Raw genomic sequence first — 15,118 nt, 5'->3', positions numbered from 1 at the left:
ATTATTTCAATAAAGATATTGTAATGTAAATAAGATTTATAACACTACAAACCAAATATAAATTTGAAAACTATCTCATATATCTTTTCATTGATTATTTATCATTTTAATTGTAATGAAAATTGTTTATTAAATACAATTAAAGTATGTACATTCAATGATTATTAATTGGTTGTAACTAATGATATTGGTTAAGAGATGAAAAACATTAAGACATTTCTTTTAATGGTTTGAATAACAAAAAAAAATAAGAAAAATGAACTTAAAAAACAAAATAGATATTTAAGAATGACAAGTACGACAGACTTAAAAGAACAATATGAACAAGCAAATAAAATGAAAATTGCCACATTACCAGAACAAATTACACCAATATCTGAAGAAATAAAAGAAAAAATAAAGAAAATGTTTGCAAGAGAAAAAAGAACAAGAGGATTAAAATATATGATGCATGGGAATGACAATCTTCTTCGATTAAAAGAAGAATTATTTGAAGGATATAATCTTGTTGATTCAAAACAAAAAGAAAACAAAACAATAAAAACACAAAAAACACATGATGACAGTTATTATATTATTATGCCATCTGTTTCTGCTCCTTTAAATCTTGATAATATTCAACAATTCATTAAACAAACAAAATATATTAAAAGTTCATTATGTGATACAGTAAATGGTGTTGTTGATATTACATATCAAGGAGTTGTATATCATTTTATTAATAAACCAACAAATGATATTCCAAAAGACAGAATTGTTGCAGTGTTTTTAATTGATGAAGATTGGCAATTTGAAGATTTACCATTTAAAACACCAGAAGAATGTACAAGTAAATGTTGTTGTTTTTATGTTTCATTAAATCACCAACAACTTCCAATGAAAATATGGTTAAGACATGCACAAATACTTCATGTTTGTTTAAATTATAAACAAATTTTCTTTTAAAGAAGAAGAAAGTTAATAAAGTAGCTTGAAACAGATAATAAAAGAAATTGGGAAGAATGTATTAATAATTTTTGGAGTACGTTGAGAAGTTTTATACATAACAAAGAAAGAGAATATCGTAGATATTGATATTGATTTGTTTTGTTTTATCTTTTCTAAGTTTTATTTCATTAATAAGAAGAAAAATGAAAAAATAATAATAGTAGAAGAGAACTTTTAATTGTTTTAGTTTTAAATGACGGTTAATTCATTCCAAATAACTAACTATTTGGGTTTCCCTTTATTAGTTATAGGATCAGAACAAGGTATTCGATTGGTTAAATATAAACCAGAATATTGTTATCCATTACAACATATTTTATTTCCAATTGAAGGAGTAAAACAGGCTTTTTTATTTAAACAATATGTCTTGTATTTCACTCATTCATACTCAAAAACAAGTTCCCCTAATAGATTACTTTTCTTTGAAATAGGAAGTAATCTCTTTGATGATTTGGAAAGTCCAAAAAAATATAATGCAATAATTAATCAAAAAAAACTAGATGACATTGATTTAGTACAAATACCATTAAATTCAAAAATTATTGCAATGAAAAAAGTTGGAGAAGAATATATTATGGTTTTATGTCTTAATATGTTATTTTGTTTTGATAAAGAAATGGAATATGTCTTTTCTATAGAAGTTAATCATCCTACTGGTATTACTGCATCACAGTCAAGTATTAATATAATGTATATTTCTGATAATCATTATTGTGTTGATGAAAAAAAATTTATGGATAATAAGACACTTAATAACGTTAAGACTTATCAAAACTGTTATTGGAGAGAAATAGTCTCATTAATGGGTTATTCAAATGAAGAATATATCATTACGGCTATGGTTGTTTCTTCTTCTATTGAAATTAAAGTATTACAAGGAATTAATGAAAAAAAGAAATTTATTATTACAAAACCATATGACTCAACCATCCGATTTGTTGGTGTATATGGTAAAGGAAATAATAGAGTTATATTTATTGGAATAAACAACTATATTTATAGTGCTATTATATCACATGATAATCCCAAAATGAATAGAAACGAAACTAAAGAACCATTTAGTTTTGGAAAGTCAAGTAGTCTTATTACTTTTGGAGAAAAAGAATCAAAAACACAATGTTATGTAAATATTTTCCATGGAAATGTTCAAACAATCTTTAGTTATGATTTTCTTACTAATAAACTTCAAAAGGAAATGACACCGATGATTGGCAAACTTTAAAATTTATTTTTTATTTAAAATTTCCATTGTTGAAGTAATTTAGGTTAAATTGAAGTTAACAAATTTGAGGTCAAAACTCTTTTCATCTTCTTATTTCAATTAATAGTATGAGTCAAGACTATCAACCTATGTTAGTCTCAATGAGTGAAATTACTCCATCTTTACATTTATCTCTTTTAAATAATAACAATGATGCGGTTTGAATAATTTTCTTTTAATATTTTGTTAAAATGAATTAACGTTAATAGCATGCTATAGACTCTTTTATTGATCAAATTCTTAAAGTAAAGTATATTCCATTACCTGTTGTTACGTTTGTTTTTATGTTAATAAAACAAAGAAAATTAATGTTTATAATGTAATTTTATATAAAAAAAAAGTTAATAAAGTATTAGTGTTGGTGCGTTGAGTCATTGTTATAAAATTATTTTTGCATTTTGGAAAGAATTAAATAAAGCAATTTCTTTTGGGTACTCTTCTCAATCAACTACAATTGTTATGTCACATATTTCTAATTGTGTTTCATAGTTTGTATTTATTAATATCTATTTATCTTTAAAAATAAGTATGATTAATCATTTAGTGAAGCAATTAAATCAGTTTCCTCCCTCATAGCAAAGAATAAATGTAATATTTTATTACCAACATTTCTTATGTATAAAGCACTGTGTTTAGATACATTTGCTTCTTTAACACAATTACTTGAAAAAATAAGACAACAAAAAACTATTATTCAAACAATTCCTTTAACATTTACTGTATTGTATGGAGGATTATTAACATCATTATCATACGCTCTTCCTTCTCTAAAAGAATCAATTCATTCTAATATCATTGATAGAGTAAATGATATTTCTTGTGGAACTCCTCCATATGGAGAAACATCACCAATGTTAGATGCTGATAAAAAGATATCAGGAAGTTCAATGTATATCAGTGATGAAGTTCATTTAAAAGCAATCCATTACATGCCTTTTAGGTCTAGAGGAGAATTTGTTGCATCAGTATTAAGAGGATCAATTTTGTTTGTTTCTGAAACGAAATGTGAAACGCTTGAATGTTCTGATGATTTCCAAGATTTTATCAATGAATTTATTAAATGGAGAACATCATCTTGGAAATCAAATGAATGGAGAGATATTACTTACATTATGTGTGAGGATGCAATGATTAAAAAAATGCCTAAAGAATTTAATAAAACATTAAAAATATATGCTCATTCAACGAATTTATATGACATAGAAAAAGTAATATTCTTATCGGATTATATTAAACGATGTTTAATATTATTAGTTGGTCTTCATCCAAATTTTGTAATTGATGAACACTTGGATATAGAATCACTTTTAACAATTATTAAAATATTTATTACTACGGATAATGCAGAAGCATTAACTAATTTATTAATATTACTTATTGAATTACTTCCTTTTTTAAATGGTAATTCACGTAAACGAGTTGTATTTGATTTATTACTAGAACAATACTTTAGATACTTTTTTATGCATTGGTGTGACTCAGTTCAATTTGCTTTTCAAACAATTTTATTATATCGAATCACTCTTGCTCGTTTCTCTAAATTAGACTGTTTACATCCAAAAGAACTTCAATTATATTCATCTCGTTGTAGAGTTAACTATAATTCTTTATCATTTGACTGTAATGTAGTAAAACGAATGAATGAACGTATTGAATTATTGAAAGATATTTTAAAACATTTAGAACCAAATGACAAAAATTTTATCCCTTTAAAACGTTCTATGATGATATTTAATGAAAGAAGAAAAGAGTATGAACTTAACTCAAAAAAATATAACGGTGGTGCTTTACCTAAAATCTCTTTTTTTCGTCCTGAATCTTTGGAATAAACTTAGAATTTAAAGTCTTGTATTTTTCATTGTATTATCTTTTCATCACCTAAATACTCTTTGTTCCGTTAAGAAATAACTCAGTATTTTTTTGTTATTCATTCCACAAATGTTCCTTTGTTCTAATTGCAAAAAAAAAGAAACATTCTTTCCTTTCACTTATTCTATCTTAATTAATCTTAATAAAAAAGATGTTTCGATAAGAGCCATTTGACTTTCCTTAGTTGATTCGTTGATTATGTCTTTTATCTTATTTCTGTTCTTTGGTCCATCCTTAATTTCACTTTTGTTTAGATTGATAATTAATGTAATTCTATCTATTCTAAAAGTAATTTATATCTATCTTTTATTTTTATAAACCTAGAATGTTTAATTGATTTTTAAGGGATAGTATAAATATTCTGAAGATATTGCTAATTTCTTTAGATACAACATATGTTGTTATATCATGAAATAACATGATTATTATAAAATAAATGTATTAATCAAACTTTGTTTCAAGCCACACCTTTAGGTTTAATGTCTGGCAAAGTAGTTGAGAAGAAAAAATATTAACTATAAAAATAATTGAATGAAATGGATAAATCAAAATGCTCTATATAATTTTTTTAAGTTTTCATCTAACCATCATTTTCTTTATGTATTGTATCTTCTTTGCTTGAATAAGACTCTCTACTTATTCTAATTAGTCTTAAAATTCGTTATTATTATTCTCATTTCATATTGTGTTATTCTTATTCATTTTTGTTATTTATATCAAAAAAAAATAATAATAGTTTTAGCAGATACTTTATTTTATTAGAAGAAGAGTTATAATAAATTAAAAAAAAATTAATGGTAATAGGAGTAAAGAAAAAAAACAAAAACTTCAACGAACTAAAATAGTTATAAACAACAAAGAGAGCATGAGTGAAACAAAACATCAATTAAGAGACGCATATTTAAAAATGAAATCGCTTCAGGCAGACTTAGATCATTTGAGATTGATTGATGGATATATTCATGAAGAGCAACAAGCCCTTAGACTAGAATTATCACGAGCACAAGAAGAAGTCAAAAGGGTTCAAAGTGTACCATTGCATATTGGTCAATTTGTTGAGATGGTAGACAAAGACACAGCTGTTGTTACTCTTTCTAGTGGAACAACACAGTTTGTTCGTATTTTATCTACTATTAACAGAGAACTTCTTAAACCAGGAACATCTGTTGCACATCATAAACAATCAAACGCTTTAGTTGATGTATTACCACCAGAGGCTGATAGTGCCATTAGAATATTGTCCAAAGGAGAAACACCTAATGTAACATATGCTGATATTGGAGGGTGTGATATTCAAAAACAAGAAATTAGAGAAGCTGTAGAACTTCCATTAACTCAAAGTGAGTTGTATAAACAAATTGGTATTGATCCACCACGTGGTTGTTTGTTATATGGACCACCAGGAACTGGAAAAACTATGTTAGCTAAAGCTGTTGCACATCATACCTCGGCATCTTTTATCCAAATTGTTGGATCTGAATTTGCACAACAATATCTTGGAGAAGGTCCAAGAATGGTTAGAGACGTTTTTAGATTAGCACGTGAAAATGCACCATCTATTGTATTTATTGATGAAGTTGATTCCATTGCCACAAAACGTCATGACGCACAAAATGGAGCTGACCGAGAAGTTCAAAGAGTTTTATTGGAGTTGTTAACTCAAATGGATGGGTTTGATCAAACAACTAATGTAAAAGTAATTATGGCAACAAATAGAGCTGACTCATTAGATCCAGCATTATTAAGACCTGGAAGACTTGATAGAAAAATTGAATTTCCATTACCAGACAGAAGGCAAAAGAGGTTAATCTTCCAAGTGCTTACATCTAAAATGAACCTTTCTAAAGAAATTGACCTAGAAGATTATGCTTCACGTCCTGATAAAATCAGTGGTGCAGAAATAGCTTCTATTTGTCAAGAAGCTGGTATGCATGCAGTAAGAAAGAATAGATATATTATCCTTCCAGCTGACTTTGAGAAGGCTTACAAGAAAGTTGTTAGAAAACAAACACAAGCAATGGACTTTTACAGATAAAATTGAATTTCTTTTTTCATAGAAAGGAGAAGGAATAACATTTTATTAAATTTTCTAAAAAAAAAAATTGGTATTTTATAAGTAAATAATAAATAAATTAATCAAAAAGGATGAGAAAAAAAAGAACTTAAAACAGTTATAATGTTAAAAATCAAAAGAATTGAACTTCTTCTTCTTTTTATTATACTTAGTACAGGAAAATATATTGGATTTTTTCCAAGTAACCATGAATGTAGTATGAATGATACTTGTGTTGCATTAAGAAAAAATCAATTTACTTATTATTATAAATATAAAGGAGGTGATGAACATTATGAAAGAATCAATTCAATATTTAGAAAAATTGAAAAGGATTTTAATTATTATAGTAAAACATTGTCTAATGAAGGAAAGAAGTATTTAGATCCAATAAGAACATGTTTTGGTCGTTTAAAAAATAGTTATAATTCATTTAAAAGTGAAATGACAACAATTAATCCTCAAGTCGAAGATATAAGAAGTAAATATGAAAATTGTGAAGATACTGTCAAACAATTAGTAGAAAAACAAACCGAAGATTATTATGAACACTTAAAAAATGAAAATGAATTTGATAATAACACTGCTTTAGTTCAAGCAAATCAATCTCTTTCTAAGAACCTTAATGACGTTAATCAATTAGCTAGTTTAACTAGAACTTATATTGAAAATCCTACTGCTTTATTAAAAAGTCTTACTCAACAATTTGCCCACTTAAAAAAATCTCTTTTGGCATGTAAAGGAGATAGAAAGCAAATAGAAGATATTATTAAATCTTCTCCTGCATTAAAGAATTGGAATGAACTTATTGATAAGGCTAAAGTTGCAAATGAAGTTTTTATTGACCTTTGGGAAGGGTATCTTTATTTTAGAGGATTTAAATGTAATACTGCACAGCAAGACAATGCAATTAATACACTAAAAGATATAGTCAAAAAAAGAACACGTAAATTTAATCCATCGGTTCAAGCTAAAGTGGAACATTCTATATCAAAAGTATTTGATGATAATGAAAGAGATATTATAGAACATGGTTTACATCTTGAAAATAACTTTTATACTCAATCAGATTTTAAAGAAAAGATGTTAGCAAAATGGAATACGACATACTCTCCTACAAATGTGCAAAAGCCAAGAAAAAGTATGGGACCAACACAAATTCTTGAAGCAGCATTGAAAAATGCAAAAAAATCAAAAAATAAAGAGCTTGTTAAAGAATTAACATCAAAACTTAAGATGTCAAAGCTAATTGATGATAAAAGTTATAGAGATAATTTCATTAATCAAGCTGGTGAAGTTTATAAGAAACAACTTAGTGGAGAATATTCAAAAGAAAAAAGAAAAAATTGGAAAGAGGATATTGCAAAAGCAATGAAAAAAATACTTGGAGGAAAAGGTTCAGGAGATAAAATAAAACAAGAAATTATCAAACGACTAGTTCATAGACATGAAAAACTAGTAGGTGGTGGTGATAACATAAAAGGTAATAATTATGTTAACACTATAAGTGAAAATAATAATGAGATAGATAAAGTAACTAATTCTCAAATCCTCATACGCTCTAATAATAAAAGAAGTAAAGCTAAATTATTAACAAAAGCACAAAGAACAAGTAAACAAAATGAAAATAAGACTAAAAATAAAAAGATTGTTGTTCAATCTAGAAAGAGTGAGATTGAAAGAAGATTAGATAAAGAAATTGCACAAGAAATGAAAAGACAAATACTTATCAAAGAACAAGCAAGAAAAAAGATTTTAAATGAAATTAAAAAAGAGTATAACCAAAAAAAGATTAGAAGAACAAAACATGAAGAAAGAGAGAAAGAAATTAAAAAAATAAGAAAATTAAGAGATAAGTTAGACTATCTTTTTACTAAAAGAGAAAGTGAAGAAAAAGACAATAGAATGAATAAAAGAATTAGAGAATTAAAAACAATGATTTCAGATCATTTCTTTAAAAGAAAGCAATTAAGAAAGATATATAATAAAATGAAATATTCAGTTGACCCAATTCAACAAGTTAATAAACTGGTTGAATTGTATCACAAACAAAATAAAATGATGGGAATTCATTCAATTGATGATATCTATGGTGATGTTAACAGTAACATACCTCTTCTCAGAAAAGAAGAAAGAAAACTTCTTCATCGTATGGGAATCAAAAAGAAACAAACCATAGATTATGATGATGTTATTCCAACTCCTCCAAATGAAGACATTGATAATCCAGAAGAAAAAATAATAAAACTAGAAAGGCAAGTAAATCAACAAAAATGGAAGCGGTGTGGTTGTGGTGTGAATTACCGTAAGAATTTTTAATTGATGTTTTTTTAATATATTTAATATTCTTTTTTTGAATGAATTTTTCATAATAAGTGTTATGATGTAGTTCTATTCTTTATCATATTTCACTGTTTTTGTATTTTTTGTATTTTTTTTTTTTGAAGTATCAATAACAAACATGAGAATTTGTATATTTAGAATATTGCTAAGATGAATTTATATAAGTAATTTGTAAGAGAAACATTATTATAATAATCTCACTATTTAATAGTTTATAAATGAATTAATCATAAGTCTTATTAGAAATGTAAATATAATTAGAATTAAATTCATATTTGTTTGACTAAAAAAGGTTCTAATTCAAAAATAGTTTATCAACTATTATTAAAGGTTATTATTATCTCTTAGTATCATTCAATCAAAACACCTTATCTTTAAATAATTCATTCATAAAAAAGAAGGTGTTTAAGTGTTTGTTGGTTGATATTCTTTTATTGTAAATTCATTTAAATATATCAAAAATAACATAAACTCATTAAATATAAAATATCGTTTTATATAACACATAATCAAATAAAAATGAAAAATCAAAGAAGAAGAAAAAAAGATCGAAATAATTAGATCATATGACAACACCAATTGAAGAACTTATCAAAAACGCTATTGAAATCAAGGACATATTTACTGTTAAAGAAATGACAAGAATTACTGGAATACAAGCAAACCAAAGAAATAAAATTTATCCATTATTATTAGGTATAAGAGAAGAAATGAAACTAAATATGGAAAAAGTTGTAGAAACAGATAAATTTCTTCCTTTTTATACCCCAATTTTTTCTTCAAATCTTTCTGAGATTATGAAAAGTCTTGCTCTTATAATTGGTAATCTTAAAGGAGATGAAATGGCACTTGCACAAGTGGCTTTACCTTTGTTATCACTTGATTTAGAAACAGATCAAATTTGTTCTCTTGTTGATAAAATTGTTAATTTGTATATTCCATTAATTAAAGAAGAAAACAAAGAAGTTGTTGAAGGAATATATGTTATTTTCAATTTGATTATTCAATATCATTGTCCAGAATTAATTAAAAAATTTACAGAAGTAAAAGTTGATTTAAAACAATTTGTAGTTAATGAAGTCTGTATGTTATGTCTCCCATTGATAGAATCAATTCAAGGAAAATTACAATTAATCGATCAATTATTACTCTCTTCTGATCAAATGCTTCATTTTTATGTATTAATTTCACATGTTATTTTATTAAAAGATACTTTATTAAAAGCACCTTCAGCTGAAGCAGTTATTAGTGGAATTAACTCTAAAATTTCAGAAGATGAAATAAAGAAAGTAGTTGGATTTGCTAAGGCACTTGTCAGTAATACACCAATTTCAATAACCAAACAATTATTTGCTTGTATTACAAATTCTCCTCAATATCAAAGATGGGTTTATTCAACTATTACCACAGGAAATGTTGCTATTGTCTCTCCAAAAGATATTTTTGCTGATAAAAATAGTAGAGGATTTTCACTCTTTCTTATTGATGGAAGAAAGAGAGAGATGTACCTTAGTGGAACTATTCCAGGAGCTATCAATATTGATGCTAGTTCAATTCAAAGTGAGCCTGAAAATATTGAGAATTTTATTAAAGATATTGAAGGTCTTAAGAAAAGTAATACCCATATTGTTGTATTTGGAAATACTGACCATAGAGATGCTGTAGAACAAATCCAACAAATAATGATTTGGTTAATAAAAAATGGATTCAAGCATGTTTCAGAATTGCATAATGGTTTTACTGGTTATCATTATTTATTTGATAATGAAAAAGGATTTCCTGTAGAAAACCATTCACTTACAAATTGCAGTATTTGTAGAAAACAAGGTGTAGAAGGGGTTAATAATTTGATTAGAGCTACAGAAAATGTTGGAACAAAAGCTTTTGAATTTGCTAAGGGTTGGTTTGGAACAGCTGTTGCCTCTATGACAGTTAAAGAAAGTGAAAATGTAAAAGATGTAAAAGATATTCAACAAGAAAATATAAAAACTGAAACAAAAGAGATAATTCAACCTAAACAAAAAACCACTCAAATTCAAAAAGAAGAAAAGAAAGTTGACGGCAATAAAGAAGAGAGTGATTATTATGAAGAATTAATGAAAACAGAATTCCATATGAAAGGTGAAATTATTGGTGATAAGAACGAAAGTGTCATTGTTATTGGAACTAATAGAGAAATGATTTTGATTAATGAGACTGACGGAAAGTATCAATTAGTTAAAAAAATTCCATTAATATTATTAAAGAAAATCTCTTTGAAAAAAGCAACTCCAGGTATTCTTACTTTCAATGGTGTTCCACCTCATTTACCACTTACTATTAAATTAGAAAATGTTCAGTCCTTCTTACAATTCTTGAAAAGTAAATCAGCCAAAAAAGAAAATCAGAAAGCTGACTAACTAACGACTATTAGCTGAATATTTTAATTAGTTAAAAGCTAAATGAAGGTTCTTTTTTTAGAATTTTTAATTCAATACTTTTAGTTTGTTAGAGATTAATTTATTCAAAATAGAGATGTTTATAATCTTAGCTGTTTTCATAAAAATTTCATCCTGAGATTAACCTTTGTTTCATTTATTAATTCACTAAAAAAGTTTTCATTCTTCCTTTTTCTTATTTTGACAAATATCTTCAAAACATAAACGTATAATTTTAAATACATTTCTTCTTTAAACATTCTTTAAGACTTATTCTCATTAACTTTTCAAACATATTTTATAAAATCTATTTCACACTTTTTTATATTCTCTTTCAATTGTGTCATGTCACTTCTTCTATTTCTTCTTTTTATTCATACATAGTCTCAAACACTTGAATCATTATTTTCATTATCTTCTTTTCAACTTCACTCTTTTTCTTAACAATAAATTACATTATTTATTTGTTGTATGTAAAATTAAATATCATTTTATATTATTTTGGTGGTTTAATTCTTTCCAATTTCATTTTACTAATCAAACTATGCAAATTTCATTATTATTATTATTATTTATCATTTCATTCTTTTATCATCATTTCTACCAAATTTGAACTATTCTAGTTATTTCTATTATTGTTCTTCTTCTCCAATTTCCACTTCATAGAATGTTATTGTATTTATATATTCATTTCTTTATATTCATACTTCTTTTCTTCTTCACCTCAATTCTTGCTTTATTTTACTCATCACTGGTAACTTATCCTTATTTAATTGTGTTTCTTTCAATCCATTTCATTCAACTTTTCAATATTATCATCTCTAATATCCATTTATAAAATTAAAAGAAGAATATGGTAATGGATCATTTTTGAAACACATCATTTTGTTTTTATTTCTCTTATTTATTTGTTATCTCATGACTATAATATAGTCCTCCACCCATTCTTTCTAATTTCTATATTTCTAAATGATACCGTAATATTAATAGTATTTGAACACATTCATAATTTAATGAGTCATCAACTTTCATAATACATAAAGTGCATCTATATTTCTTTTATTCCTTTCATTGAAGTTTATACCATTTTCATTTTTTTGATGTTAACAACTATCTTTCTGCACAATACTTATTTTGAGTAATTTAGTATTTAGTTTGATTAACTGCAAGTTACTCTTCATTTTTATTCTTGTTAATAAATGTGAAGAATTTCATAATGATATTCAGTGTTGTTATTACATTTTCTATGTTTCTTCTATTATTTCTTTTCGTTATTAAAATGACTCTTCAGTTACTCATTTCATTTTCTGTTTATTTTTGATATTTTATCTATTCCTTATACACATTTACATATCATTTCCTTACATTCCCTTTTCTTTCAATACTATCCTTGTACTATATCAAGATACTGTATTTTTCAATTTTTGGTTTCATTCAATATTTCAACAATCACTATTGTAGTTTTTACTCTCTTCTGTTTTACTTTTTGCTATCTTCCATATTCATCTGAATGATGAAGAGTAGAGGGGATAAGGAATCACCTTGTAGAATTCCTCTATTTAATTTAATACATAATAGTTATTCATTAAATTTATAACCGATGAATATCTTCCATCTAGTCATCATACTTTCAATAATGTCAATGATGACATCCTCTACATTAAAATACTTTAATGATTCAATAACCCATTCGTGGTTTACTGTGTCATATGTTTTCTTAATGTCATAATATGACTTCACATATTTTGGGTATTTCTCTTCTTTCTGCTGCTTTAACATGTAGCTATTAATTATTCCTTCTGGCAACGAAAAAAAGCAAATAATTGAAAAAGAAGAGAATGAATGATATAAAAGAATAAAAAGAAAGTAAGAAGTAGAAGAAGATGAAGAAAGAATAAAAGTAGAAAGGAGAGAATATAAAAAGAAAGAAGATAAAGTGTAATAAAAAAAAAGAGATGATAAAAGAAGAAAAGAAAGAAAAAAATAAAGGATGCAAATTTTATTGAAACAAATAAAAAAAGCGCAAAATTTAATGATGCAAAATTTAATGATGCAAAATATTTAGCAACATATTTTATTGATGCAAAATATTTTGAAATAAAAATAATTCATCATTTGATATTATTATATTTGATAATAAATTATATTATATATTAAATACATCATATTTCTTTATTATTTATCTTTCTTTTTATTATTTCATATATTAAATTATTATTCATTCATTTATTATTCATATTTCATTTATTAAATAAAATGAAAATGAAATTGTAAAATATCAATTAAATATTCATGAATAATTTATTAATATTTAATAATTGAAATAACAAATAATAAAGTAACAATAATGATATATTCAATATATTCTTTATTTGATTTGTTCAATATTAGATTATTCTATTTCATTATCATTTCATTGTCTTCATTATTTTATTTCATTATTTCATATTCATTTATTATTTTTTAAAATCAAATAAACAATAATATTGATATTCATTCATCATATTCATTTAATATAATAAATATACACAACATTTCAGAATAAAGAATGAATAATTAAGAATGAAAATATTGATTTATTCAATATTTTATTCAACATAAAATCAATAAAACATATATTTTGATAATACACAAATGAAATAATAAAGAAATATACAATACTCAAGAATTAATAAAAAAGAAATAAAAAGAATAAATGAATATAAAATTGATAAATAATAGAAGAAAGAAATAGAAACACAACGAAAAACAAATAATATAAAAAGAATAAAAATATATAAAAGAATAAAAATAAAGTAGAAGAAGAATATAAAAATAATAAATCACAAAGAGATGATAAAAGAAGAAAAGAATGAAAATGGTGTATTTTTAATGTAAAAATTAGAAATATGAAATAATAAGTGTCTAATTTAATTGTGTAAAATGATTAACAATATTTTATTATTGAAAAATATTTTACTCTTTTTTATGTTATTATTTATATGTATAACTTCATCATGATGTTTATTATATATTCAATCATATGTGTTATGTTATTATAACATATAATAAGTGATAAAATATAAATGAAAATGATATGAATATATGATATAGAATATAAAAAACAAAAGAATAATAAGAATAAATGATAAATAAAAGGAGAAATGATAATCAATGATATAATAATAAATAAAAAGTATAAAAGATAAAATTAATATTAATATAAATCAAAAGAGAATAAATGATAATAATATAAAAATGATAAGAATATAAAAATGATAAAGATGAATATTCAAATAATAAAATACATTTAAATATAAAAGAATAACAATAAGAAAATCTAAAGAATATAAACATAAAAATAATAAAATAAGAAGAATATAATAATATAATAATATATAGATAATAAGAAGATGATAGATAAATAATATAAACAGAGAAATAAATATAAAAATACGATAGATAAATAACATATAAATAAAAGAATAAAAAGAATAAAAATAATTAAATATGATTCATCAAATCATCTATTTCATTAATATTTCATACAAAATGAATACAAATGATAATAAAATATAAACATAAATATTTATAGTATTCTGTATTTATCATATTTTTTATTTATTTTTATTTTAGGAGCAAAATATAATAAAGTGGAATATTCTATGGATGCAAATTTTTTTGCATCTTTTTCATTTTTGTAAATTATTTAGATGCATTTTTTCTTTGCTAATTTTCGTACCCATCTAATAATACCCTTAAACTAAATAAGATAGATTACCACTAAGATTTGTTCAATGTTTTTTTTTATTATTTTAACAGTTATTAATGTTGAAGGAAGATATCTCTATGATATTATTGATGCACAAGACAATGTACTTAATTCTAGAAATGAGGAGAAATCATACAAGTACTTTAAATATGTTAGTAATGAATATCAAACTGAATATTATCCTCTTAATAGTTGTATTGGTTTTACTGATTATGCTGCTTATTTCTTTTATAACAACAATACACATATGAATTTTACTTATTACAGTACTATGGAAAATTGTAAAAATGCATTTGCTCCTATTGAAAACCGTACACTTCAAATTAATTATTCTACTATTGATGAAATTAGGAATTCATATCTTCTCATTTATACATATCATGACCAAGGATGTAAAAACTTACAAACTATTTTTTCTAAAAAGAATTATGTTTTCC

At 24.3% G+C, this 15,118-nt stretch overlaps 6 protein-coding genes across 6 annotated transcripts, besides 1 other annotated feature; all 6 read left to right on the top strand.

The window, feature by feature from the left end:
- Positions 1-288: 288 nt before the first annotated feature.
- EHI_177350 (uncharacterized protein) lies at positions 289-945 on the top strand (the record flags this gene model as incomplete). Its single annotated transcript, XM_643627.1, has 1 exon — positions 289-945. The coding sequence occupies one exon, from the start codon at positions 289-291 to the stop codon at positions 943-945; it is 657 nt and encodes a 218-aa protein (XP_648719.1).
- Positions 946-1,180: 235 nt separating this feature from the next.
- On the top strand, positions 1,181-2,211 carry EHI_177340 (uncharacterized protein; the record flags this gene model as incomplete). The annotated part of the gene is made up of 1 exon (XM_647722.2): positions 1,181-2,211. One exon carries the CDS (start codon positions 1,181-1,183, stop codon positions 2,207-2,209), a length of 1,029 nt encoding a protein of 342 aa, XP_652814.1. The 3' UTR covers positions 2,210-2,211.
- A 105-nt stretch (positions 2,212-2,316) lies between these two features.
- Positions 2,317-4,077, top strand: EHI_177330 (uncharacterized protein; the record flags this gene model as incomplete). Its single annotated transcript, XM_643628.1, has 4 exons — positions 2,317-2,406; positions 2,458-2,522; positions 2,605-2,736; positions 2,793-4,077. 4 exons carry the CDS (start codon positions 2,317-2,319, stop codon positions 4,075-4,077), a joined length of 1,572 nt encoding a protein of 523 aa, XP_648720.1.
- Positions 4,078-4,982: 905 nt separating this feature from the next.
- Positions 4,983-6,152, top strand: EHI_177320 (26s proteasome subunit P45 family protein, putative; the record flags this gene model as incomplete). The annotated part of the gene is made up of 1 exon (XM_643629.1): positions 4,983-6,152. The coding sequence occupies one exon, from the start codon at positions 4,983-4,985 to the stop codon at positions 6,150-6,152; it is 1,170 nt and encodes a 389-aa protein (XP_648721.1).
- A 141-nt stretch (positions 6,153-6,293) lies between these two features.
- EHI_177310 (uncharacterized protein) lies at positions 6,294-8,489 on the top strand (the record flags this gene model as incomplete). The annotated part of the gene is made up of 1 exon (XM_643630.1): positions 6,294-8,489. One exon carries the CDS (start codon positions 6,294-6,296, stop codon positions 8,487-8,489), a length of 2,196 nt encoding a protein of 731 aa, XP_648722.1.
- A 590-nt stretch (positions 8,490-9,079) lies between these two features.
- Positions 9,080-10,912, top strand: EHI_177300 (uncharacterized protein; the record flags this gene model as incomplete). The annotated part of the gene is made up of 1 exon (XM_643631.1): positions 9,080-10,912. One exon carries the CDS (start codon positions 9,080-9,082, stop codon positions 10,910-10,912), a length of 1,833 nt encoding a protein of 610 aa, XP_648723.1.
- A 1,516-nt stretch (positions 10,913-12,428) lies between these two features.
- Positions 12,429-12,743: a repeat region.
- Positions 12,744-15,118: the final 2,375 nt, after the last annotated feature.

Source organism: Entamoeba histolytica, genomic scaffold, assembly GCF_000208925.1.
Source record: "Entamoeba histolytica HM-1:IMSS scf_1104750518985 genomic scaffold, whole genome shotgun sequence".
Taxonomy (NCBI): Eukaryota; Evosea; order Mastigamoebida; family Endamoebidae; genus Entamoeba; species Entamoeba histolytica.
This window is presented reverse-complemented; position numbering and strand designations above follow the sequence as displayed.